This window comes from Saimiri boliviensis, chromosome 6, assembly GCF_048565385.1.
Source record: "Saimiri boliviensis isolate mSaiBol1 chromosome 6, mSaiBol1.pri, whole genome shotgun sequence".
Lineage (NCBI taxonomy): Eukaryota > Metazoa > Chordata > Mammalia > Primates > Cebidae > Saimiri > Saimiri boliviensis.
In genome coordinates, this window is record NC_133454.1 from 71,888,738 (window position 1) to 71,912,927 (window position 24,190).

General features: G+C 41.6%; 1 protein-coding gene across 2 annotated transcripts in view; it reads left to right on the forward strand.

Annotated features, from left to right (window-relative positions):
- Positions 1-24,190, forward strand: part of RAB6A (RAB6A, member RAS oncogene family) — a 95,414-nt gene that overhangs the window by 58,671 nt on the left and 12,553 nt on the right. For both annotated transcript variants that reach the window (XM_039470863.2, XM_039470862.2), the window contains exon 6: positions 9,208-9,301. In XM_039470863.2, coding sequence (XP_039326797.1) covers positions 9,208-9,301 — 94 coding nt within the window. The remainder of the gene's footprint in view (positions 1-9,207; positions 9,302-24,190) is intronic.

Here is a 24,190-nt window from a genome sequence, read left to right on the forward strand (position 1 = left end):
AAAATTAGCCAGGTGTGGTGGTGCACATCTGTAATCCCAGCTACTTAGGAGGCGGAGGCAGGAGAATTGCTTGAACCCAGGAGGCAGAAGTTGCAGTGAGCTGAGATCATGCCATTGCACTCCAGCCTGTGTGACAGAGTGATACTCTGTCTCAAAAAAAAAAAAGGATGATAGAAAGTAGTAGGCATTAAGGCAAACAAACAAACAAACAGATCAAATGAAGGCCAGATCATGTACAGCAAAGTAAGGGTTCATTCTTAATGATATTAAAGGGTTTGAGTAGAGGAGTAACTTCGTGGATCACTGTTTGTTCTATTGAAATGAAAAGGGTAGGGCAGGCGTGGTGGCTCACACCTGTAGTCCCAGGACTTTGGGAAGCAGAGGCCGGTGGATCACTTGAGATTAGGAGTTCAAGGCCAGCCTGGCCAACACAGTGAAACCCCATCTCTGCTGAAAATACAAAAATTAGTCAGGCATAGTGGTGCGTGCCTGTAATCCCAGCTACTCAGGAGGCCGAGGCAGAATTGCTTGAACCCAGGAGGTAGAGGTTGCTGTGAGCCAAGATCATGCCACTGCACTCCAGCCTGGCCATTAGTGAGGCTCTGTCTCCAAAAAAAAAAAAAAAAGCTAATCCAGTCTGTCATCCAATCAAGAAATTATGACTTGAACTAAGACAATGATAGCTTATACAGTGATAAGTGGTTAAATTCAGATATATTTTGAAGATAGAGCAATCAGGATATACTTATGCAATGGATGGAATACATACTGATGGGTGGAATGTGGTGTGTGAATGAAGGAATAGTCGGGGTTGATACCTAGATTTTTGGCCTGAGTAACTGTCATTAACTGAGATAAGAGTGACTGTCTAAAGAGCTTTTTTGGGAGAGAACATGACCTGAGATTTGGTCTTGTTAAGTGTAGAATGGCCATTAGAAATCTTAGTCAAGATGTCAGATAAGCAGTTGGATACGTGTCTGGGGTTCAGAGGAACAGACCAGGCTAGATATATAAGTTTGGGAGTCATCAGCATATAGATGGTATTTAAAACCTTAAGACTGTATGGAATCAACAAGGTAGTAATTGTAGATGGAGAAGAATACCAAGGAGTACGTTTTAGGGCATTCTTTTTTTTTTTTTTTTTTTGGAGACATAGCCTTGCTCTGTTGCCAGACTGGAGTCCAGCAGCGCTATCTTGGCTCACTGCAACCTCCGCCTCTCGGGTTCAAGCGATTCTTTTGCCTCAGCCTCCCAAGTAGCTGGGACTACAGGCGTGCGCCACCACACCCAGCGAATTTTTTTGTATTTTTATTAGAGATGGGACTTTACCATGTTGGCCAGGATGGTCTCAATCTCTTGACCTTGTGTCCACCTACCTCAGCCTCCCAAAGTGCTGGGATTACAGGTGTGAGGTACTGCACCTGACCATTTTAGGGCATTCTTTTTTTTTTTGAGACAGAGTTTCGCTCTTGTTACCCAGGCTGGAGTGCAATGGCGCGATCTCGGCTCACCGCAACCTCCGCCTCCTGGGTTCAAGCAATTCTCCTGCCTCAGCCTCCTGAGTAGCTGGGACTACAGGCGTGCGCCACCATGCCCAGCTAATTTTTGTGTTTTTAGTAGAGACGGAGTTTCACCATGTTGACCAGGATGGTCTCGATCTCTCGACCTCGTGATCCACCCGCCTCGGCCTCCCAAAGTGCTGGGATTACAGGCTTGAGCCACCGCGCCCGGCAAGATTACCCTATTTATATTAATAATAGTAAAAGAAAAATTTGGCCAGCATGGTGGCTCACACCTGTAATCCCAGAATTTTGGGAAGCCTAGGCAGGCGGATCACTTGAGGCCAGGATTTCGAGACCAGCCTGGCCAACATGATGAAACCCTGTCTCTACTAAAAATACAAAAATTTGCCATACTGGGTAGCACATGCCTATAATCCCAGCTACTTGGTTGGCTGAGGCATGAGAATCACTTGATCCCAGGAGGTGGAGGTCAGTGGGCTGAGATCCTGTCACTGCACTCCAGCCTGGGTGACAGAGTGAGACTCTGTCTCAAAACAAAAACAAAAACATAAAGCCTCTATAATTAAAGCAATGTGGTCTTGGTGCACAAATAGTTATGGAAAAGTAGAATAGAGTAGAAATGCTAGAAACAGCCAGTTTCATATGGAAAATAAGTTTCAAAGTGGTACTTCAAATCACTGGAGAAAATGAACTGTAATAAATTGATTGGAGTAACTGATTAACTGTACAGAAAAAGATAAAATTGGATCAAGTTCTTCTATTACACTAGGACAAATTCTAAAGAGATTAGAGATTTAATTGTGAAAGTAAAATAAAGACTAACTGAATTTTCGTTCCTTTTTCTTTTTTTTTTTTTTTTAATCAGACGGAGTTTCACTCTTGTTGCCCAGGCTGGAGTGCAGTGGAGGGATCTCACCTCACTGCAATCTCCCGGGTGCACGCGATTCTCCTGGTTCAGCTTCTGAGTAGCTGGGATTACAGGTGTGTGCCACTGCACCTGGCTAATTTTTTGTGTTTTTAGTAGAATTGGGGTTTCACTATGTTGGTCAGGCTGGTTTTGAACTCCTGACCTCAGATGATCCGCCTACTTCGGCCTCCCAACATGTTGAGACTACAGGTGTGAGCCACTGCGCCTGGGCTGAATTCTGGTTCTTAATCATACTAATCCTATGACACAAAATAAGGGAAAGTGTTAATAAGTTTGATTATATAAAACATTATAAACAAAGTGAATGGCAAACTACAGAAAGGTGTTTTTAAATCATATCAAAAATGGCTAATATCCCAAATATATAAAAAGCTTCTATCCTGCTGAGGAGTCTAGAGAGAAAGACAGAATTAGTCCAACCTGCAAAGAGCAGGTATTTCCACTGGGCGACAGACTTAAATCTCCTCTGGAAACTACCCTGAAAATGCAATGGTTGGTGTAGCTCAGGGGTCCCCAAACTTTTTACACAGGGGGCCAGTTCATTGTCCCTCAGACCATTGGAGGGCCGCCACATACTGTGCTCCTCTCACTGACCACCAATGAAAGAGGTCTCCTTCCTGAAGTGCGGCGGGGGGCCGGATAAATGGCCTCAGGGGGCCGCAGTTTGGGGACGCCTGGACTGTAGCTTTTGGGAATTCACCCTGAGGAAGTAAGGATTGATTGTAGAATAATCGGTATTCTCCCCAGACTTTCTAGAACTATCAATTTAAAATAAAAAAGAAAAGAAAAAAGCTTCTAAAAATAGAGAAGACGAAAGACAAATAGCACTATAGAAAAAATGACTAGAAATATGAACAGTTCATGGAGAAACTGATTGTAGAATAATCGGTATTTTCCCCAATTTAAAATAAAAAAGAAAAGAAAAAAGCTTCTAAAAATAGAGAAGGCAAAAGACAAATAGCACTATAGAAAAAATGACTAGAAATATGAACAGTTCATGGAGAAAGTAATATAGCTCTTAACTATCTGAAAAGAAGATCAATTTTCCTCTTACTGAAGTACAAATTGAAACTACACTGAGAAATATTTTTGCCTCAGATTCAGACTGCCAGAATTTCAAGTTGAAATCCTCTGCTAGCAAGGCTGCAAGGAAAACAGGTACTCTCATAAATTGCTGAGGCAATGCAGTTGCCTCTGTAGGAGAGAGAGTTGATTTTTGGCAATATCTAACATAGACATTTAGCCTTTGACCTGGAAATCCCACTTCTAGGAATCTCCTCAAGATACATTGCTAAGAATACAAAAAAGACAGGCTGGGCACGGTGGCTCATGCCTGTAATCCTAGCACTTTGGGAGGCTGAGGCGGGCGGATCACAAGGTCAGGAGTTTGAGACCAGCCTGGCCAATATGGTGAAACCCCGTCTCTACTAAAAATACAAAAGTTAGCCGGGCATGGTGGCAGAAGCCTGTAGTCCCAGCTACTCATGAGGCTGAGGCAGGAGAATTGCTTGAACCCTGAGGTAGAGGTTGCAGTGAGCTGAGATTGCACCATTGCACTCCAATCTAGGTGACAGAGTGAAACTCCGTCTAAAAAAAAAAAAAAGACATATATACAAGTCTATTTGCTATAGCACTATTTGTAATTTCTAGCACTGTTTGTAATGTCTAAAGGCTATAAACAACCCAGGTGCCCACAAAAGGGAAATGGTTTGACAGACTTACAAACATCCTTTTATTTTTATTTATCTATTTTTTTCTATTTCACCCAAAGTAGAAACAAACATCCTTTTAAAGGAGCACTAAACAGGTTTAAAAAGGAATGAAGAATGTATATATTACTGTGGAGTGAATCTTTTTTTTTTTTTTTTTTTGAGACGGAGTTTCGCTCTTGTTACCCAGGCTGGAGTGCAATGGCGCGGTCTCGGCTCACCGCAACCTCCGCCTCCTGGGTTCAGGCAATTCTCCTGCCTCAGCCTCCTGAGTAGCTGGGATTACAGGCATGTGCCACCATGCCCAGCTAATTTTTTGTATTTTTAGTAGAGACGGGGTTTCACCATGTTGACCAGGATGGTCTCGATCTCTCGACCTCGTAATCCACCCGCCTCGGCCTCCCAAAGTGCTGGGATTACAAGCTTGAGCCACCGCGCCCAGCCTAGAGTGAATCTTAAGGATATATGACTAAGTGAAAAAATGCAAAGTGAAGTAGTATGTAACATATGGTATAGTTTACTTAAGAGAGAAATACAGATGTATATACACATTACCCAAAACAAAATGAGGACCCTACTGTTCTGCCATCCCAGCTGGACTGCTGCTGTGGAGCTTAGCATCAAATACCTCCAGAAGCTGCAGCAGGGCCTGGAGGCAGAGCATGGTAGAGGTAGAGGATACAACCCTCACACCACTGTGCTTTATGTCCATCTTTCAAGTCCTGGTTGTGCCCGCAGAGTCTGAAGGGAAATGGCTGCTTCAGAGATACCAGCTGGTAAATGCATGCCTAGCGGAAGTGCTCTCCTATGCATATATGCCTTTGAGCAGAAAACCTGAGTCTCGATTAGTGCGCCCATGAGTGGCTGAAATGAGGGACTGGGACCTGTACAATCAGTAAACTATAAATCAGGACCTAAAAGGAAAGATAAATTATAAGTTTAAATAAATTAGGCTGGCCATGGTAGCTTACACCTCTGTTCCCAAAAGAGGCCAAAGCAGGAGGATCATTTGAGGCCAGGAGTTTGAGGTTATGGTGAGCTACAATCCTGCCCTGCACTCATGTGTACAACAGAACAAAACTCTGTCTCAAAAAAAAAATTAATTTTTTTTTTTTTTGAGAGTGAGTCTTGCTCTGTCGCCCAGGCTGGAGTGAATGGCGTGATCTCAGCTCATTGCAACCTCTGCCTCCTGGTTCAAGTGATTCTCCTGCTTCAGCCTCCCAAGTAGCTGGGTCTATAGGCATGCACCACCATGCCCAGCTAATTTTCATATTTTTAGTGGAGATAGGGTTTCACCATGTTGGCCAGGCTGGTCTCGAACTCCTTACCGCAAATGATCACCTGTCTCAGCCTCCCAAAGTGCTGGGATTACAGGCGTGAGCCACCACAGCCAGCCAGATCTTTACTGTTTGTAGTAAACATGTTGGTGATGATGTTGGGTATTCTTATTTCAAAATCATTTTATGTATTCTGCATAAAATAATGAATACTTTGCTTAATAATTGTCTTTGGGAAATGAGATTTTGGACATGGGAGATGGAAATACAGCTATAAGATTAATGAAGTTAAATATAAATAACAAATTTAAGCATGAATTCATTACTTTTTTTGTTTTTTTGAAACAGAGTCTTACCCTATCACCAGGCTGGAGTGCAGTGGTGTGATCCCAGCTCACTGCAACTTCCGTTTTCTGGTTTCAAGCAATTCTCTTGCCTCACCCTCCCGAGTAGCTGTGATTACAGACACCCACCACCACACCCGGCTAATATATTGTATTTTTAGTAGAGATGGGGTTTCACCATGTTGGCCAGGATAGTCTCGATTGCTTGACCTTGTGATCTACCTGCCTCGGCATTCCAAAATGCTGGAATTACAGGCATGAGCCACCATTCCTGCCCTTATTATATTTTTTAGCATTTGAAATTTTTAAATATTTTCTAGCTCTATCTACTGAATAGACTTAAACCAGGAGGAATGAGCCCACAGTACTGTATGTAAATACCATTTCTCTCCAAAGGAACCAGGGCTACTTGAAGAAATGACAAGTTTGGCATCCGGGCCAGAAAATGTAAACAGTGGGCCTGGAACATCATGTATCACAAATCAAGGAAGACCATTGGGGTTATATCAGATTCAGGAGAGCCAACTCAAAGAAGCTCTACTGGTCAAACTGTAGGAAAATTTGAAAGTCAGTAATTATTGTAAAATTTGTTTAAATCCATGAGTTACAATAATAGGGAGAAAACTCATTGTTCACCTTTGGAAGATGCCAGAGACTGACTTAAGCATTTATCCTCCTTTCCTCTCCCTCCTTCTGTCACTCCCTCCTTATTCTGAGTACCTCAGGATAACCAAATAATTGAGAAAGTTTCTTTTCAAAGAAGTATGTAATTTGCTATAGAGGACATTGGAATAATTGGCAGTAAAGGACATCATTGGGATAATGTCCTATAGGTTCAATGATGGTATGATATTGATGTTAATTCCCAAATTTAATAATTGTACTATGGTTGTATAAGAGAATGTCCTTGTTTTTAGGAAATTCACATAGCTGAAAAATTTAGGGCTAAAGGTCTGCATATTGGCAATTTACTCTCATATGGTTTTTTTTTTTTTTGAGACGGAGTTTCGCTCTTGTTACCCAGGCTGGAGTGCAATGGCACGATCTCGGCTCACTGCAACCTCCGCCTCCTGGGTTCAGGCAATTCTCCTGCCTCAGCCTCCTGAGTAGCTGGGATTACAGGCATGCGCCACCATGCCCAGCTAATGTTTTGTATTTTTAGTAGAGACGGGGTTTCACCATGTTGACCAGGATGGTCTCGATCTCTTTACCTCGTGATCCACCCGCCTCGGCCTCCCAAAGTGCTGGGATTACAGGCTTGAGCCACCACGCCCGGCCTCTCATACGGTTTTTTAAAAGTGTCTTAGAAAATTTATATACACAGAATGAGAAGATAAAACAAACAAATGTAAAATCTTAGCAGTTGGAGTGTTATGTAAGAGAATGTTCTTGTTTTTAGGGAGTGGAGAATTCTAGAATAATTTCCTGTAGGCAAGAAGGGAATGGGATCTAATACATAGGTGTAAGTTTCGAGAATAAGGACAATTCTTCTGTAGTATTAGGACTAGAGGTACAACATAAGGGCACACATGCAGGCAGATGGGAGCTTGTGGAAATTCTCTTCCATTGCCCAGGTTTCTGTATTGTAGGAAGCAGGGTTTGTCAACTGATGATAGAACATTTGTATATTTGTGAAATTCGTATCTGCCAGCTTAGGCATTAGGGATACCAATATAAATGAGATAATCTTGCACTTGAAGAGCTCACAATTTGAGACACAGTGCTAATTGTAATGCATCACAAAATACCTTGTAAAAGAAAAAGTACTAATATTTTGTATCTAGAGGCTTTACCATACATGTCTTTGACTCACTCCACTTATAAAAATCCACAAAATTGGCCAGGCACAGTGGCTCATGCCTGTAATCCCAGCACTTTGGGAGGCCGATGTGGGTGGATCACCTGAGGTCAGGAGTTTGAGACCAGCCTGGTCAACATGGTGAAACTCTATCTCTACTCAAAATACAAAAATTAGCCAGGCATGGTAGTGGGTTCCTGGAATCCCAGCTACTTGGGAGGCTGAGGCAGGAGAATTACTTGAGCCCCCCAGGTGGTGGAAGTTGCACTGAGCCGAGATCACACCATTGCACTCCAGCCTGGGCGATGAGCAAAACTCCGTCTCAAAAAAAAGAAATCCACAAAATCTAACCTAAGGAAATGATTTGCATTGCATGAAATATTAAGCACAGAGATATTAAGGGCAACAATTTTTATAGTAGTGTGAAATTCAAAACAAATTGCATTCTAATAGTTTGGGAATGGTTACATAAATTATAGGAGCAAGTTGACAAAAATTATCTAGCTATAAAAATTATTTTACACAAAGATTTGAATTATAAGGCTAAAAACCTATGGTCTAATATTAAAGGAAAGAGGCAGACTATTAAGTGATTTTGTTTTGTTTTGTTTTTAGGTTTTTCTTTTTCTTTTTCTTTTTTTTTTTTTTGAGACAGAGTTTCGCTCTTGTTACCCAGGCTGGGGTGCAATAGCGCGATCTCGGCTCACCACAACCCCCGCCTCCTGGGTTCAGGCAATTCTCCTGCCTCAGCCTCCCGAGTAGCTCGGACTACAGGCGTGCGCCACCATGCCCACTAATTTTTGTATTTTTAGTAGAGATGGAGTTTCACCATGTTGACCAGGATGGTCTCGATCTCTTGGCCTTGTGTTCCACCCGTCTCGGCCTCCCAAAGGGCTGGGATTATAGGCGTGAGCCACCGCACCCGGCCAGGTTTTTCTTTTTTTGAGACAGGGTCTGTTGTCCAGGCTGGAGTACAGTGATGTGGTAACCTGATAATGGCTCACTGCAGCCTCAACATCCTGGGCTCAAGCAATCCTCAAACTATTAAGTTTTTAAAAGTAAAAAAAATTACAGGGTGATCCCTGTCAAGTAAAAGCAAATCAGTAACAAAAAAAAAAGTCTTTAAAAAATGTTAAGTGGGCCGGGTGCGGTGGCTCAAGCCTGTAATCCCAGCACTTTGGGAGGCCGAGGCGGGTGGATCACGAGGTCAAGAGATCGAGACCATCCTGGTCAACATGGTGAAACCCCATCTCTACTAAAAATACAAAACATTAGCTGGGCATGGTGGTGTGTGCCTGTAATCCCAGTTACTCAGGAGGCTGAGGTAGGAGAATTGCCTGAACCCAGGAGGCGGAGGTTGCGGTGAGCCGAGATCACGCCATTGCACTCCAGCCTGGGTAACCAGTGAAACTCCATCTCAAAAAAAAAAAAAAAAAAGTTAAGTGTACACACACAGAAACACACAAATTTCAAGTGTGTTGCAGATTAATGAATTTTCAAACTAATCTGACCTGTATAACCAGTCCTTATATCAAGGAAAGTTATTTTCAGAGCTTTCTTTATAATCTTTATCGTACTGTATCGTGTCTTAAAAGTAAGAAGTTTGTTGTTTTTTTTTTTTTTTACAGGCAAGTGTCAATTGAGGAGGGAGAGAGGAAAGCCAAAGAGCTGAATGTTATGTTTATTGAAACTAGTGCAAAAGCAGGATACAATGTAAAGCAGGTAAGTTGGGGTCAGGTTACCAAATTGAAAAAACATGAAATAATTGGTGAGTATTCTATTGTCTGGTGTACGGTTTTCTTCCACCTGGCAAGAGCAGGTCTTACAAACTAGCAGTGTATTTTGAAGCCGTGAAAAATATAAATATGGCATAATTTTTGGAAAAAGAAAAAAGACTTGACAAACTTCAGATTGTGCACAGAAGTATTGCAAAGTTGTAAATCTGCCATACTCTCACTACATTCCTACTTTATTGCTTTAAAGGTACATTTTCTGGCCGGGCGCGGTGGCTCAAGCCTGTAATCCCAGCACTTTGGGAGGCCGAGGCGGGTGGATCACGAGGTCAAGAGATCGAGACCATCCTGGTCAACATGGTGAAACCCCGTCTCTACTAAAAATACAAAAAATTAGCTGGGCATGGTGGCGCGTGCCTGTAATCCCAGCTACTCAGGAGGCTGAGACAGGAGAATTGCCTGAACCCAGGAGGCGGAGGTTGTGGTGAGCCGAGATCGCGCCATTGCACTCCAGCCTGGGTAACAAAAGTGAAACTCCGTCTCAAAAAAAAAAAAAAAAGGAAAAAAAATAAAGATACATTTTCTGTTTTTCTTTCTTCTTTTTTGTTTTGAAATGGAGTTTTGGTCTCGTTGCCCAGGCTAAAGTGCAATGGCGCGATCTCGGCTCACTGCAACCTCCGAATCTCGGGTTCAAGTGATTCTCCTGCCTTAGCCTCCTAAGTAGCTGGGATTACAGGCATGCATCACCATGCCCGGCTAATTTTGTATTTTTAGTAGAGATGGGGTTTCTCCATGTTGGTCAGACTGGTCTCGAACTCCCAACCTCAGGTGATTCGCCCTTCTCAACCTCCCAAAGTGCTGGGATTACAGCTTGAACCACCGCACCTGCTGGTAACTTTTCTTTACTTCAGAATTTGATGCCAAGACTGAGATAAGTGAAAGCAAGTATTTGCTGTCACTAATGGTGTTCTGCTTCATGTTGTGAAAGTAAATTCTGGTTACTTTATCCTTAATAAACTGCTAGTGTTTGAGCAATGTTTACAACAGGTGTTTTGGGGGAGGACAGGAAAATATAGGGAGATGTCACATTATCAAGCCATTTTCTACAAGATAGGTCAGCCAGAGATTCACTTGCTTAATTCTTCAAGGCTATATATCATATAGAGTAGTGTTCCCAGATTTATGAGATTTATAGACCAATAATTTTCTTAATTGAGGGTGATCAACCAAGGGTAAAAGTAGCATACTTTAAATAATTAAAGCTTTATGAAAAAATCTTTATCTTTTTATTTTTATTTTTTACTTTATGTCCCTCCATGCCTTGAACCATTATGTAAGTAATATCGAATGATCACTAATTCTTTCCTCATTAACATTGTTTCATGGTTCCAAATTTTTGCTCATGCTTTTGTTCCCTTTGCTTAGAATGTTCTTCTTTTTTTCCTTTCCTAATTGTACTCCTTATAAGTTTCTTTCAGTTTAGATGTCAGCTCTTCAGCAACGTTTTCTCTGACATTCCCATCCTACCTCCTGTCTGTGACACCTGATTGTCTTCTGTGTTTTCACAGACCTGATCTCAGCAAAAACAGTATCATTACTTACCACAGTATATTGAAAATCTCTCTCTCTCTCTTTCTCTCTCTCATCAAAATTATATATTCCCAGAACCTAGCAATGTATATGGAATGTGGTAAATGATAAGTAACTGAACCCGTAGGAGCCACAGACAGTTAAATAATTTGTGTAATACCATTATTTTAGCCATATGCCACTATTTTTTTTTTTTTTTTTTGAGACGGAGTTTCGCTCTTCTTACCCAGGCTGGAGTGCAATGGCGCGATCTCAGCTCACCGCAACCTCCGCCTCCTGGGTTCAGGCAATTCTCCTGCCTCAGCCTCCCGAGTCGCTGGGACTGCAGGCACGCGCCACCATGCCCAGCTAATTTTTTGTATTTTTAGTAGAGATGGGGTTTCACTATGTTGACCAGGATGGTCTTGATCTCTTGACCTTATGATCCACCCACCTTGGCCTCCCAAAGTGCTGGGATTACAGGTGTGAGCCACTGCACCCGGCCCATATGCCACTATTCTAAGGCAAAGCAGTGGGTAGCTTCATCTGGGTTGCTCTTTTCTATTTCTTATGTTTTTTCTCTTATATTTATTTATTTTTTTGTTTGAGACAGGGTCTCTCTCTGTCACCCAGGCTGAGTGCAGTGGTACAATCTTGGCTTACTGCAACTTCTGCCTCCAGGGTTCAAGGGATTCTCATGCCTCACATTTCCCAGTAGCTGGGATTGCAGGTGTGCGCTACCATGCCTGGCTAATTTTTGTACTTGTAGTACACATAGGGTTTTACCATGTTGGCCAGGCTTGTCTCAACTCCTGGCCTCAAGTGTTCTGCATGCCTCAGCCTCCCAGAGTGTTGGGATTACTGGTGTGAGCCACCACATCCAGCTGGCTTTCTCTTTTAGAGACGTTTTGATAAGGTGTGAGCTAATTGCTTGTATATCCTGCTACAAGCTATCCTTTTCTTGGTTAATAGCTAAAGAAGGCATTCCTGTATAGCCCCCTAGCCCTGACCCTAAGTGGCCTCATAGATTTAGAAGCTCTAGAATTATCAGATAGCGTATAGTGAACACTACTGATATCTAGTATCTTCATAATGTTTGATTGCTTCCAATTTTATTTTTATTTATTTTTATTTTATTTTTTATTTTTGAGACAGTCTCATTCTGTTGCCCTGGCTGGAGTGCAGTGGTGCCATCTTGGCTCACTGCAACCTCTGCCTCCTGATTTCAAGCAGTTCTCCTGCCTCAGCCTCCTGAGTAGCTAGGACTACAGGCACACTATGCCCAGCTAATTTTTTGTATTTTAGTAGAGATGGGATTCTCTGTGTTTGAGACCCAGGCTGGTCTCAAACTTCTGAGCTCAGGCAATCCGTCTTCCTTGGCCTCCCAAAGTGCTAGGATTACAGGCGTGAGCCACAGTGCCCGGCTGTTTTTATTTTTTTGAGATGGGTTTTTGCCCTGTTGCCCAGACTGAATTGCAGTAGCATGATCACAGCTCACTGCAGCCTTGACCTCTTAGGCGTGAGTGATTCTCCCACCTTATTCTCCAGAATAGCTGGGACTACAGGCATGCACCATCATGCCCAGCTAATTTTTAAGTTTGTTCCCCCCCCAGAGAATAGGTTCTTGCCATGTTGCCCGGCTAGCCTTGAACTTCTAGAATCAGGTGATCCTCCCACCTTGGCCTCCCAAGGTATCAGGATTATAGGTGTGAACCCCTCTGCCTGGCTGATATTTAGTAAATTTATAGCATTATGCAACCATTACCATAATCTGATGTTAGAACATTTTTATTTCTAGGTATATATATATTTTTTATGAAAACCTGAACCATACAGACAGATACAGCTATCTAGTGATAATGAGGAGAGATTTCTTTTGCAATCTTGTCCTGAATTCAAAACCCATTTTGTGGCTGGGTGCAGTGGTTTATACAACCTGTAATCCCAGCACTTTGGGAGACTAAGGTGGGAGGATCCCTTGAGCCCAGGAGTTTGAGACCAGCCTCAGCAACCTAGCAAGATGCCTGTCTTTATAAATAAATCCAAAAATTAGCTGAGTGTGGTGGCACAAACCTGTGGTCCCAGCTATTCATGAGGCTGAAATGGAAAGATCGCTTGAGTCCAGGAGTTTGAGGTTGCAGTGAGACATGATTATGCCAGTGAATTCAGCCTGGGTGACAGATTATGCCACTGAACTCAGCATGTGATCCAACTGCCTCGGCCTCCCAAAGTCCTTGGATTACAGGCATGAGCCACTGCACCCAGCCTAAAGACCCTGTCTCAAAAAAACAAAACAAAAAAAACCTACCATTTGCTACTTTATTATTTTTCCTTATTTAGATTATCTATCAGAACATCTCATTTTGGTAAAGTTCCTGATACTATTGGGACTTGATTTTGTTGTCTTTTAAATATAAGTGTAACCAAAATTTCTATTTCATAACTTTTTAAACTGAGTTGACTTAATTTTGTGTAGCTTCCTTGTTAACTCACAAAAACCATTACTTGTCTTTCATTTTGTAACAGAGTCCTACAGTGTTTTATTTCACTATTTAGAGACCATGTTTTGTATGCTCATACAGTTCAGTCAAGGAAGAAAAAGTCCTGGAACCCTTAAATGAGAAAATGAAGGCAAAAGAATTAAAATCTTAGTTTAATAAGCACATTTAGGCCAGGTGCGGTGGCTCATGCCTGTAATTGCAGCCCTTTGGGAGGCCAACACAGGCAGATCACCTGAGGTCAGGAGTTCAAGACCAGCCCGACTAACATGGGGAAACCTCGTCTCTACTAAAAATACAAAAAATTAGCTGGGCGTGGTGATGGGCGCTTGTAATCCCAGCTACTTGGAGGCTGAGGCAGGAGAATCACTTGAACTTGGAAGGTGGACCGAGATCAAACCATTGCACTCGAGCCTGGGCAACAAGAGCAAAACTCCATCCCAAAGAAAAAGCACATTTAAATAATTGGTTAACATCTTCCCCTTTCAACTGGCAATGATTGCAGTGATCTTACAGAATATATTTCTGTCATTTGGGAAAATGACTTGCTGATTTGAATTATGAGATAACAAATACATTACTTTTTTATGGGTTGAATTTTTGTCTGTTGAATTTTTATTGTTTTTTTCTTTTAAAAATTTTCTTTTGTTTTTATTTTTTCCAAATAACCTTTCTATAAAAGGTGGTTTTTTTTTTTTTTTTTTTGAGGCAGAGTCTTCCTCTGTTGCCCAGGCTGGAATGCAGTGGCATAATCTTTGCTCACTGCAACCTCCCCTCCCAGTTTCAAGCAGTTCTCCTGCCTCAGCCTCCGAGTAGCTCTGATTACAGTTACTGATTACCACCATGCTCAGCTAAGCTTTTTTTTTGTTTTTTTTTAGCAGAGATGGAGTTTCACCATGTTGGCCAAGCTAGTCTTGAACTCCTGACCTTGTGATCCAACCACCTCGGCTTCCCAAAGTGCTCAGATTACAGGCATGAGCCACAGTGCCCAGCCTAAAAGTTTTTTTAAAGGAGCTTCAGGACTAGTCAAATAGAGTGTTTTAAATACTTAATTACTTCTTCTGGCATAATACTTAAAAACATTTTTTAAAATTTGAGGTGGAGTTTAGCTCTTGTTACTCAGGCTGGAGTGCAATGGCATGATCTCTGCTCACCACAACCTCCGCCTCCTGGGTTCAAGCGATTCTTCTGCCTCACCTTCCCGAGTAGCTAGGATTACAGGCATGTACCACCATGCCTGGCTAATTTTGTATTTTTAATAGAGACTGGGTTTCTCCATGTTGGTCATGTTGGTCTCAAATTCCTGACCTCAGGTGATCCGCTCGCCTCAGCCTGACAAAGTGCTGGGATTACAAGCATGAACCACCGTGCTCGGCCAAAACAAAAGTTTTAATAAAAAACTTAAATATTTAAATGGCTAGAAGTGAAAGAAATGTTTAACTTTTCTCTTTTAGTTTCACTACAAATCATCCCAAAATTTAAAAAAATCATGGCCTTTGATATTATTTCATATATAAGCTATATACAAAAATTCAAATTTTCCTAGTTAAATCTAAACAAATCTGCAAATAACTATAGTCCAACTCTTTATTCTTGACAGTGCACTAAATGTAGTAGGAGTTCTGTGTATATATTAGAAATCTCATGTTTACCCTGCCATTGGAAATTTTAATAGAAAAAGATACTACAAAAGTTTTTTATAAGACATATTTTTAAAGACATATAGTTAACCATTGAGGCTAGGAAGATCATTTTCCCTGCCTCTGCTGTCCTTGGCAGAGAGAAGACCTAATATCCAAACAATAATTTTAAAAAGACAGAGGTTTTAGGCCTGAGCATGATGGCTCACTCTTTGGGAGGCTAAGAAGGGAGGATCACTTGAGCCCAGGAGTTCAAGCCTAGCTACTTGGGAGGTGAGACAAGAGGACCCACTTGAGCCCAGGAGGTTGAGGCAGCAGTGAGTCCCGATCGTGCCACTGCACTCTAGCCTGGGTGACAGAGCAGGACCCTGTCTCAAAAAAACCACAAAAGACAAAGGTTTTAGAATGGTAAGTTTTCCCTAAAATGAAGATTGGAGAATGATTTAATGGGTCTAAACTTTAATGTACGTAATTGTTACCTGGAAGTTTATTTAAGATACAGGTTGTATCCAGGCATGGTGACTCACACTTATAATCCCAGAACTTGGGGAGGCTGAGGCAGGCAGATCACTTGAGTCAGGAGTTCAAGACCAGCCTAGCCAACATGGTGAATCCTCATCTCTACCAAAAAAATACAGAAATTAGCCAGGTGTGGTGGTGTGTACCTCTAGTCACAGCTACTTGAGAGGCTGAGGTAGGAGAATCGCTTGAACCTGGGAGATACTGCAGTTAGTCAATCACACCATTGCTCTCCAGCCTAGGCAACAGAGTGGTACCTTGTCAAAAAAATAAAATAAAATAAAATAAAATACAGGTTCCTGGGGTACTTATGGATGTTGATTCCATAGTATAGTATCCTAATATATCTACATTTTAAACAAGAGTCTCGGGGAATTTCTTGGCCAGGCGCAGTGGCTCATGCCTGTAATCCCAGCACTTTGGGAGGCTGAGGTGGGTGGATCACAAAGTCAAAGGATCGGCCAACATGGTAAAACCTTGTCTCTATTAAAAAGACAAAAATTAGCTGGGCGTGGTGACACACACCTGTGGTCCCAACTACTTGTGAGGCTGAGGCAGGAGAATTGCTTGAATCCAGGAGATGTAGGTTGCGGTGAGCCAAGATCTGGCCACTGCACTCCAGCCTGGTGACAGAGTGAGACTCCATCTTAAGAAAAAAAAAAGGGCCTGGCATGGTGACTCACTTCTGTAATTCCAGCACTTCGGGAGGCCAAGGTGGGTGGACCACAAGGTCAGGAGATCAAGACCATCTGGCTAACATGGTGAAGTCCCGTTTCTACTAAAAATACAAAAAATTAGCCGGGTGTGGTGGCACATGCCTCTAGTCCCAGTTACTCAGGAGGCTGAGGCAGGAGAATCACTTGAATCTGAGAGGCGGAGGTTGCAGTGATTTGAGATCACACCACTGCACTTCTGCCTGCGCAACAGAGCTCAACTTCGTCTCAAAAAAAAAAAAAAAAAAATAGGGAATTTCTCATGCATGGTATACTTTCTTTAAAAAAAGAAGACTGGTGTAAAGCCATAGAGATGGATCATCAATCGTGTCAAATCTATTCAGTTTGTTGTTTGAACAAGTAAGTTTTCCTAACCCCTGCTAGATACAGAAGACAAGCTTCCTACACTCAAACTGTTGATTCTTTTGTAATAGCCAAATTTGTACACAAGGAATTAAATAGTTGTTATGTAGCCAAGTGTGAAAATGAGTCTTCATGAAGTAGGAGAGAAAACCTAGTGAAATCCAGAAGCTCTTTGACTCATCTGCATTAATAACTTGAAAACAATCATTTAGAGTCTGAGTCTTAACTACTCTTCCTACTGATATTGAGGACCTTGCTATCTAATACCCTTGCCTGTTACTATAGCTTCTTAATTGATAGATGCCACTAGTCTTGCCCCATTTTAGTTTATTTTCCATCTTGTTCCCAGAGTGCTTATTTTAAAATGCCAAGCTGATCAGTTTACTCTGTGAATTTTATTATGACTGTTAAACTCCTTGGTAGGCCAGGCCATGCTGTTCAACATCTTTGATATGGCCCCCCTCATATCTCACTGTCCTAATCTTTGGCCATTATATACCTACTTGAAGTACTTCACATAGACCATTTTCTCATTTTTCCATTGTATATTATTGTCCTTTTTCCTAAACTAGTTTCTTCCTTATCTAACATTTGTAACTCAGTTCAAACATAATCAAATTTAGATTAAGAGCCTTTTCTGGTTATTGCTATAGTATTCCTTCTTATTTTTAATTTAGATTTTTTTTTGCTTTTGTTTCTTTCTTTTTTTTTTTGAGACAGTCTCGCTCTCTTGCCAGGCTGGAGTGCAGTGGCGCGATCTCAGCTCACTGCAACCTCCGCCTCCTGGGTTCAAGCAAGTCTCTTGCCTCAGCCTCCCAAGTAACTAGGACTACAGGGGCACACCACCACACCTAATTTTTGTATTTTTAGTAGAGATGGCATTTCACCATGTTGGCCAGGATGGTCTCAGTCTCTACCTGTGGTCCGCCCACCCCAGCCTCCTAAAGTGCTGGGATTAAAGGCGTGAGCCACCACCACCTTTTTTTTTTTTTTCACCTGAGACAGTCTTACCCTATTGCCCAGGCTGAAATGAGTGGCAGGATCTCGGCTCACTATTAACCTCCACCTCCCAGGTTCAAGTGATTCTCATGGCTCAGCCTCCTGACTAGCTGGGATTATAGGTGCACGCCACCATGTCCAGCTAATTTTTGTATTTTTAGTAGAGCCAGGGTTTTGCCACGTTGGCTAGGCTGGTCTCAAAACTCCTGGTCTTGAGTGATCTACCCGCCTCAAAGCCCTAAGCAAAGGTATCTGCAGCTTCCTGCAGCGGCCCCACACAGAGCAGACCCCATATGAATATATGGCTGAATTCCCTAAAGGAGAGAGCTTTGAGCTTGGGTGGAGAATGAAGCAGGTGACAGATGTAAAATTCTTCAGTTATGCCTCCTCTTTTTTCTGTTTGAACATTAGGTGTTATTTTGATTGAACCCAGGAGGTAGAGATTGCAGTGAGCAAGAATTGTACCACTGCACTCCAGCCTGGGCAACAGAGCAAGGCTGTGTCTCTAAAACAAAACAAAATGCATATATATATAAAAAATATTTTATTGAGATAAACATTTATGTACAGTGAAAGGTATACATCTTAAGTTCACTGTTAGATAAGTTTTGATAAATGTATTTACAGGTATGATGACCACAGCAGTGAAGATACAGAAATACGTTGTTTAATTTCCCAATGTTTAGGGACATTTCTGGATATCTTAATTGTTATTGGCTTCTAATTTAATCCTGTTATGGTCACAGAATATACTCTGTAATATTTCAGTCATTTGTAATTTATTGAGAGAAGTTTTATGGGCTGTTACGTGATCTGTATTTTTATTTTTATGTTTTTTTGACATGGAGTCTCGCTCTGTTGCCCAGGCTGTAGTACGATGGCTGCAATCTCAGCTCACTGCAACCTCCGCCTTGCGAGTTCAAGTGATTTTCCTGCCTCAGCCTCCTAAGTAGCTGGGACTACAGGCACATGCCATCATACTCGGCTTATTTTCCCCCCAACCCCCTAATTTTTTGTATTTTTAGTAGAGACAATGTTTTACTGTGTTAGCCAGGATGGTCTTGATCTCCTGACCTTGTGATCTGCCCATCTTGGCCTTCCAAAGTGTTGGGATTACAGGTGTGAGCCACCATGCCTGGCACGGTCTATCTTATTGAATGTTGTTATATGTACTGGAAAAAGAATTTTTTTTTACAGTTGTCAGGTATACTAGTTAAGATGCTTGATAGCATTGTCAAATCTATGTAGCCTGGCTGGGCACAGTGGCTCATTCCCATTATCCCAGCACTTGAGGAGGTGGATGCGGGAGGATCACTTGAGGCCAGGAGTTCAAGATCATCCTGGTCAACATAGCGAAACCCCATCTCTACAAAAGAAGAAAAGTTTTTTGAAAATTAGCTGAGCATGGTGACATGTACCTGTAGTTTCGGCTACTCATGAGACTGAGGCAGAGGATTACTTGAGCTCAGGAGTTCGAGGCTGCAGTGAGCCATGATTGTGCCATTGCATTCCAGCCTGGGCAGCAGAACAAGACTGTCTCAATAAGCAAAAAGCCAAAAAAAAAAAAAAAAAAAAAAAAACCCCACCTTATATAGCCTTTTAAGTTTTTTGCCCAGTTCTGTCTTTTACTGAGAAGGCGGTGTTGAAATCAACAGCAACAATATATTTGTTTGCTTTGAGTAGCTGGGATTACAGGCGCCGCCACACTGGGCTAATTTTTTGTATTTTTAGTCGAGACAGGGTTTCTCCCTGTTGGTCAGGCTGGTCTCAAACTCCTGACCTCAGGTGATCTGCCTGCCTCAGCCTCCCAAAGTGCTGGGATTACAGGCATGAGCCATGGCACCCAGCCTGTTGACAGTTTTATGTAAACAACTGTCCCTCTTGGGCTGGGTGCAGTTGCACACGCTTGTATTTCCAGCACTTCTGGGAGGCCAAGGCAGGCTGATTGCTTGAGCCCAGGAGTTGGGACCTGCTTGGGCAACATGACAAAACCCTGTCTCTACAAAGAAACACAGAAATTATCTCAGTGTGGTAGTCCCAGCTACTCGGGAGGCTGAGGTGGTTGGACTGTTTGGCCTAGGAGATTGAGGCAGCAGTCAGCCTAGTATCACGCCACTGCACTCCAGCCTGGGCAACAATGCAATACCCTATCTCAAAAACACAAAGCAAAACAAAACCACCAAAAATGAAAAGAATGAGATAAGAAATGTCCCTGTATCATTGCTACAGGCACATGCCATCATGCTCGGCTTATTTTCCCCCCAACCCCCTAATTTTTTGTATTTTTAGTAGAGACAGTGTTTTTAGTATTTTGTATTTTTAGTAGAGACAGAGTTAATCATTGCTGTTTCTACAAGTGTGTTAATCTTATACAAGCTGTTCTGCTATTATCAAAACTAGAGTCTGTACTGAATTTATAGGGGTAAAAACTAAAATGTCTGATAAAGGAAATAAAACTATGATGAAATAATCTCTGACCCCTTCTGAGTTCTTGCTGTGTAGGTCAGTCACGTTTCAGAAATGGTGCTGGTATTCAGAACTAGGTAGATTTTGCAGTCTAGTCACTGTCTTGGAAAACACTGGGAATCACAGTCTTACATGACTGTTGTTACTATTGTGTGTTTGTCCAGCTATGTATGTTTATAAACAGAACTATTTTTGATTTTTGCATTGTACTCATTTTATTTGACAAAATCATGCCTTTTCACCAGATGATACACAGAAGTCTTTCTGTATATAAGGTATAGATTTATCAGTACTAAAATTACCATGTAGTTCTGCTTTTCCATATACAGAGATGTTTCCTAGCTTTTTGCTAATATGCTAATTGGATTCCTATTCCCCATTCCCTCATTTACTAGATTATAATGCACATCATGTAATAAAGGCTTAAAAATGGGCCTTCTCTGTTGCTTTCTTTTTAAATAGTTGTGAGAGAGCTTTTGCTTAATTTATTATCTGATTATGATTCAAGTGACTAGGCCATAGCCAAGAACCTTGACTTAAAACAATTTGTTCTACCTAATAATACTACTTTGCCTTCTTATTTTAAAATGTCTTGTCCTTAACCCTGTTGCTCTTTGATTTAAACATTTGGCCCTAAAGTCCTGTTTCTGCTTACAGAATATTGTTATCATTTTTAAAATAAGACAATCAGTACTAGAACTAGCATAAATGTAATATAGTATAATATCTAACATGATCATTTGTGTTATACAGGATATTTAAGTAAAATGTTTTTCATTCCATTCAGTATTTCATAAAATGATACCCTATGAAAAAGTTTTATGCCTTATATTTCTCATTCTCTCTCTCTCTCTCTCTCCCTCTCCCTCTCCCTCCTTCCCTCTTCCCCTCCTCCCCTCTTCCCTTCCCCTCCCTTCCCCCTTCCCCCTCCCCTCCCCCCTCCCCTCTCCCTTCCCCCTCCCCTCCCCCCTCCCCTCCCCCCTCCCCCATCTCTCTCTAAATTTTTGAGACAAGGTCTTGCTCTGTCACCCAGGAGCATAGTGATGTGAACACAGCTCACTGCAGCCTTGAACTCCAGAGTTCAAGCAATCCTCCTGCCTCAGCCTTTTAAGTAGCTAGGACTACAGGCACCCAGTATCATACCCAGCTAATTTTTTATTTTTCCTAGAGATGAGTCTTGCTATGTTGCCCAGGCTGGTCTCAAACCTCAGGCCTCAAGTGAGCCACCAACCTTGACCTCCCAAAGTGTTGGGATTACAGGTATTAGCCATGGTGCCTGGCCCAAATTCTTTTTTTTTTAAAAAAAAAAGGAAGTATTGCTTTGTTTTTGAAACTGGTATGGCGTTTAAATTGCTGAAGAAATGATAATGATAAGTGATTACTTTAGCTTTCACCTGACTTTTCATCTGGGAATTAGTACATTATTTTAGTGAAGTGATAAGTGTATGATGTCACCTTTCTTATTACATATTTTGTAGTACTGAAAAATGGAAAAAGAAAAGAAAAACCTCTTGAATTTTTTTTTTTTTTTTTTTTTTTTTGAGATGGAGTTTCACTCTTGTCGCCCAGGTGGCACAATCTTGGTGCACTGCAACCTCCACCTCCCAGGTTCAAGTGATTCTCCTGCCTCAGCCACCTGAGTAGTTGGAATTACAGGCATGTGCCACCATGCCCAGCTAATTTTTGTATTTTTAGTAGAGACGAGATTTCGCCATGTTGAGCAGACTGGTCTTGAACTCCTGACCTCAGGTGATCTGCCCACCTCAGCCTCCCAAAGTGCTGGGATTACAGGTGTGAGCCACTGTGCCTGGCTGAAAAACTCCTTGATCTTAAACTTCTAAAATCATTAGTACTTATAAGAAGAAGTTTGTTTGAAAGAGAGGAGAAGACTTTGTGAGAAAGTAGTGATAGCTGATGGGCATCGGCTCTAACAGTTCAGTGAAAGCTTGTATACATATTACCTGTGAAGTTACAATGACATATATGTGGGAAAATTATTTTATATTGGCTGAAATAGTATATGTACCTTATGCACTAGTGGTGATCATATCTTTTTTACATCACTATATCTCCCATGTCTACCACAGTTGGTTTATAGCAGGTATTAATCTTGGACTTTTATCATGCACCTTAATCCATAGGTATCAAGTATGGTATGCTAGACCACCGTAGGTACTTTGGAAAATAAAAAGTTACATAAAATGTAGTTTCTAACTTCAAGAAACTTAAGATATTGTTGGGAAGAAGAGTCACATTCTTGTGAAGACTATGCAGTAAAGAATGGGTCATACATAATAAATGCCTAGCAAATGCTTCAGACAGTAAGACACACAGTAATTATTGAGAAGCAAGACCAGGTGTGGTGGCTTACAGCACCTTGGGAGGCTGAGGTGGGAAGATTGCTTGGAGGCCAAGTGTTTGAGACCAGCCTGGGCAACAGAGGGAAAACTTACCTCTACAAAATAATGAAAAATAAATAAAAATTTAAAAATTAGTGAGCTGTGTTCGGGTGTCTGTAGTCCCAGTTACTCAGAAGCCTGGGATGGGACCGTCACCTGAGCCCAGGAGCTGGAGGTTGCAGTGAGCTATTAACATGCCACTACACTCCAGCCTGGGTGACAGAGTAAGACCCTGTTTCAGAAAAGATAAATGAAAAGGAGAGAAGCAGAATTAATGCTGGCATGAAGGCATTTATTGAATAATTGAATGAGGTCACATATAGTTAGAATGGTCAAGAAATGCTTTGTTTAAAAAACAGCATTATTGGCAAGGCACGATGGTTCGTGCCTGTAATCCCAGCACTTTGAAAGGCTGAGGCAGGTGGATCACCTGAGGTCAGGAATTCAAGACCAGCCTCACCAACATGGTGAAACCTTGTCTCTACTAAAAATACAAAAATTAGCCTGGTATGGTTGTGCACGCCTGAAGTCCCAGCTACTCGGGAGGCTGAGGCAGGAGCACTTGAACCCGAGAGGTGGAGGTTGCAGTAAGCTGAGATCACATCATTCCTCTTCAGCTTAGGCGACAGAGTGAGACTCCTTCTCAAAACAACAGCAGTATCTGAACTGAACTCAGTGTATTTTATTTGGATGAGTAACTGGGGATGCTTCTAAGAAGAAGAGAAATTAACATATGTATGATACAAGACCACCTAGCACACATAGTGAAAATATTATGCCATGAATATTAACTTTAAAATCTTTCATTATTGCCTTCCTAGCAAGCACTTTATATATAATATCTAGGTGCTTAGATACTTGTTGAATACAAGAAATAATCCATGTAACAATCCTATGAGTGAGCTGCTGTTGTTGCTCTGATTTTAGGGAGAACATCTGAGGCATAGAAATTATATAACTTTCCCAGAATTGCCTAAATACCATCTGCTAGAGCCACTTAATGTACCAAGTGTTTAACTTAATTCTCACAGTATCCTTATGAAGCAGATAAGCATATTCATCTTATTGATATGAAACCAGAGTTTTAGAGGCCAAGTAACTTGCTTAAGATTATAACTTAAACTACAATATGAGCCCAGATCTATTTAGTTACAAAATCTGAGCTCTTCAGCCTTAAAGTATTCTACCTCTCTCAAATTTAACCTCACCCCTAATTTATCCTCTTGTGCTTCATATCCTTAAAACAGTAGTACTTTAATATCACGGAATGGTCAGAAATCTATATGATGAATATGAACTGGCAGAAATTATATTGATCAGGTTCTGTTCAGTCATTAATTAACTCAGATATTTGTTGATCACCTCCTGCAATCCTAGTTACATTATAGGCACTGGGGATACAATAGTGAACAAAACACCTAACCATTCCATTTTGGAGCTTACATTCTGGTATGGAGGTTTAGACAGTATGTGAAATACAATCCTTAAGGTGATTATAAATTCTATAGAGAAAAATAAAGTAGGGGCCAGGCGTGGTGGCTTATGCCTGTAATCCCAGCACTTTAGGAGGCTGAGGTGGACAGATTGCTTGAGGGCCAAGAGTTCGAGACCATCCTGGCCAACATGTTGAAATCCTGTCTCTACCAAAAATACAAAAATTAGCCAAGTGTGGTAGTACACACCTGTAATCCTAGCTATTCTAGAGGCTGAAG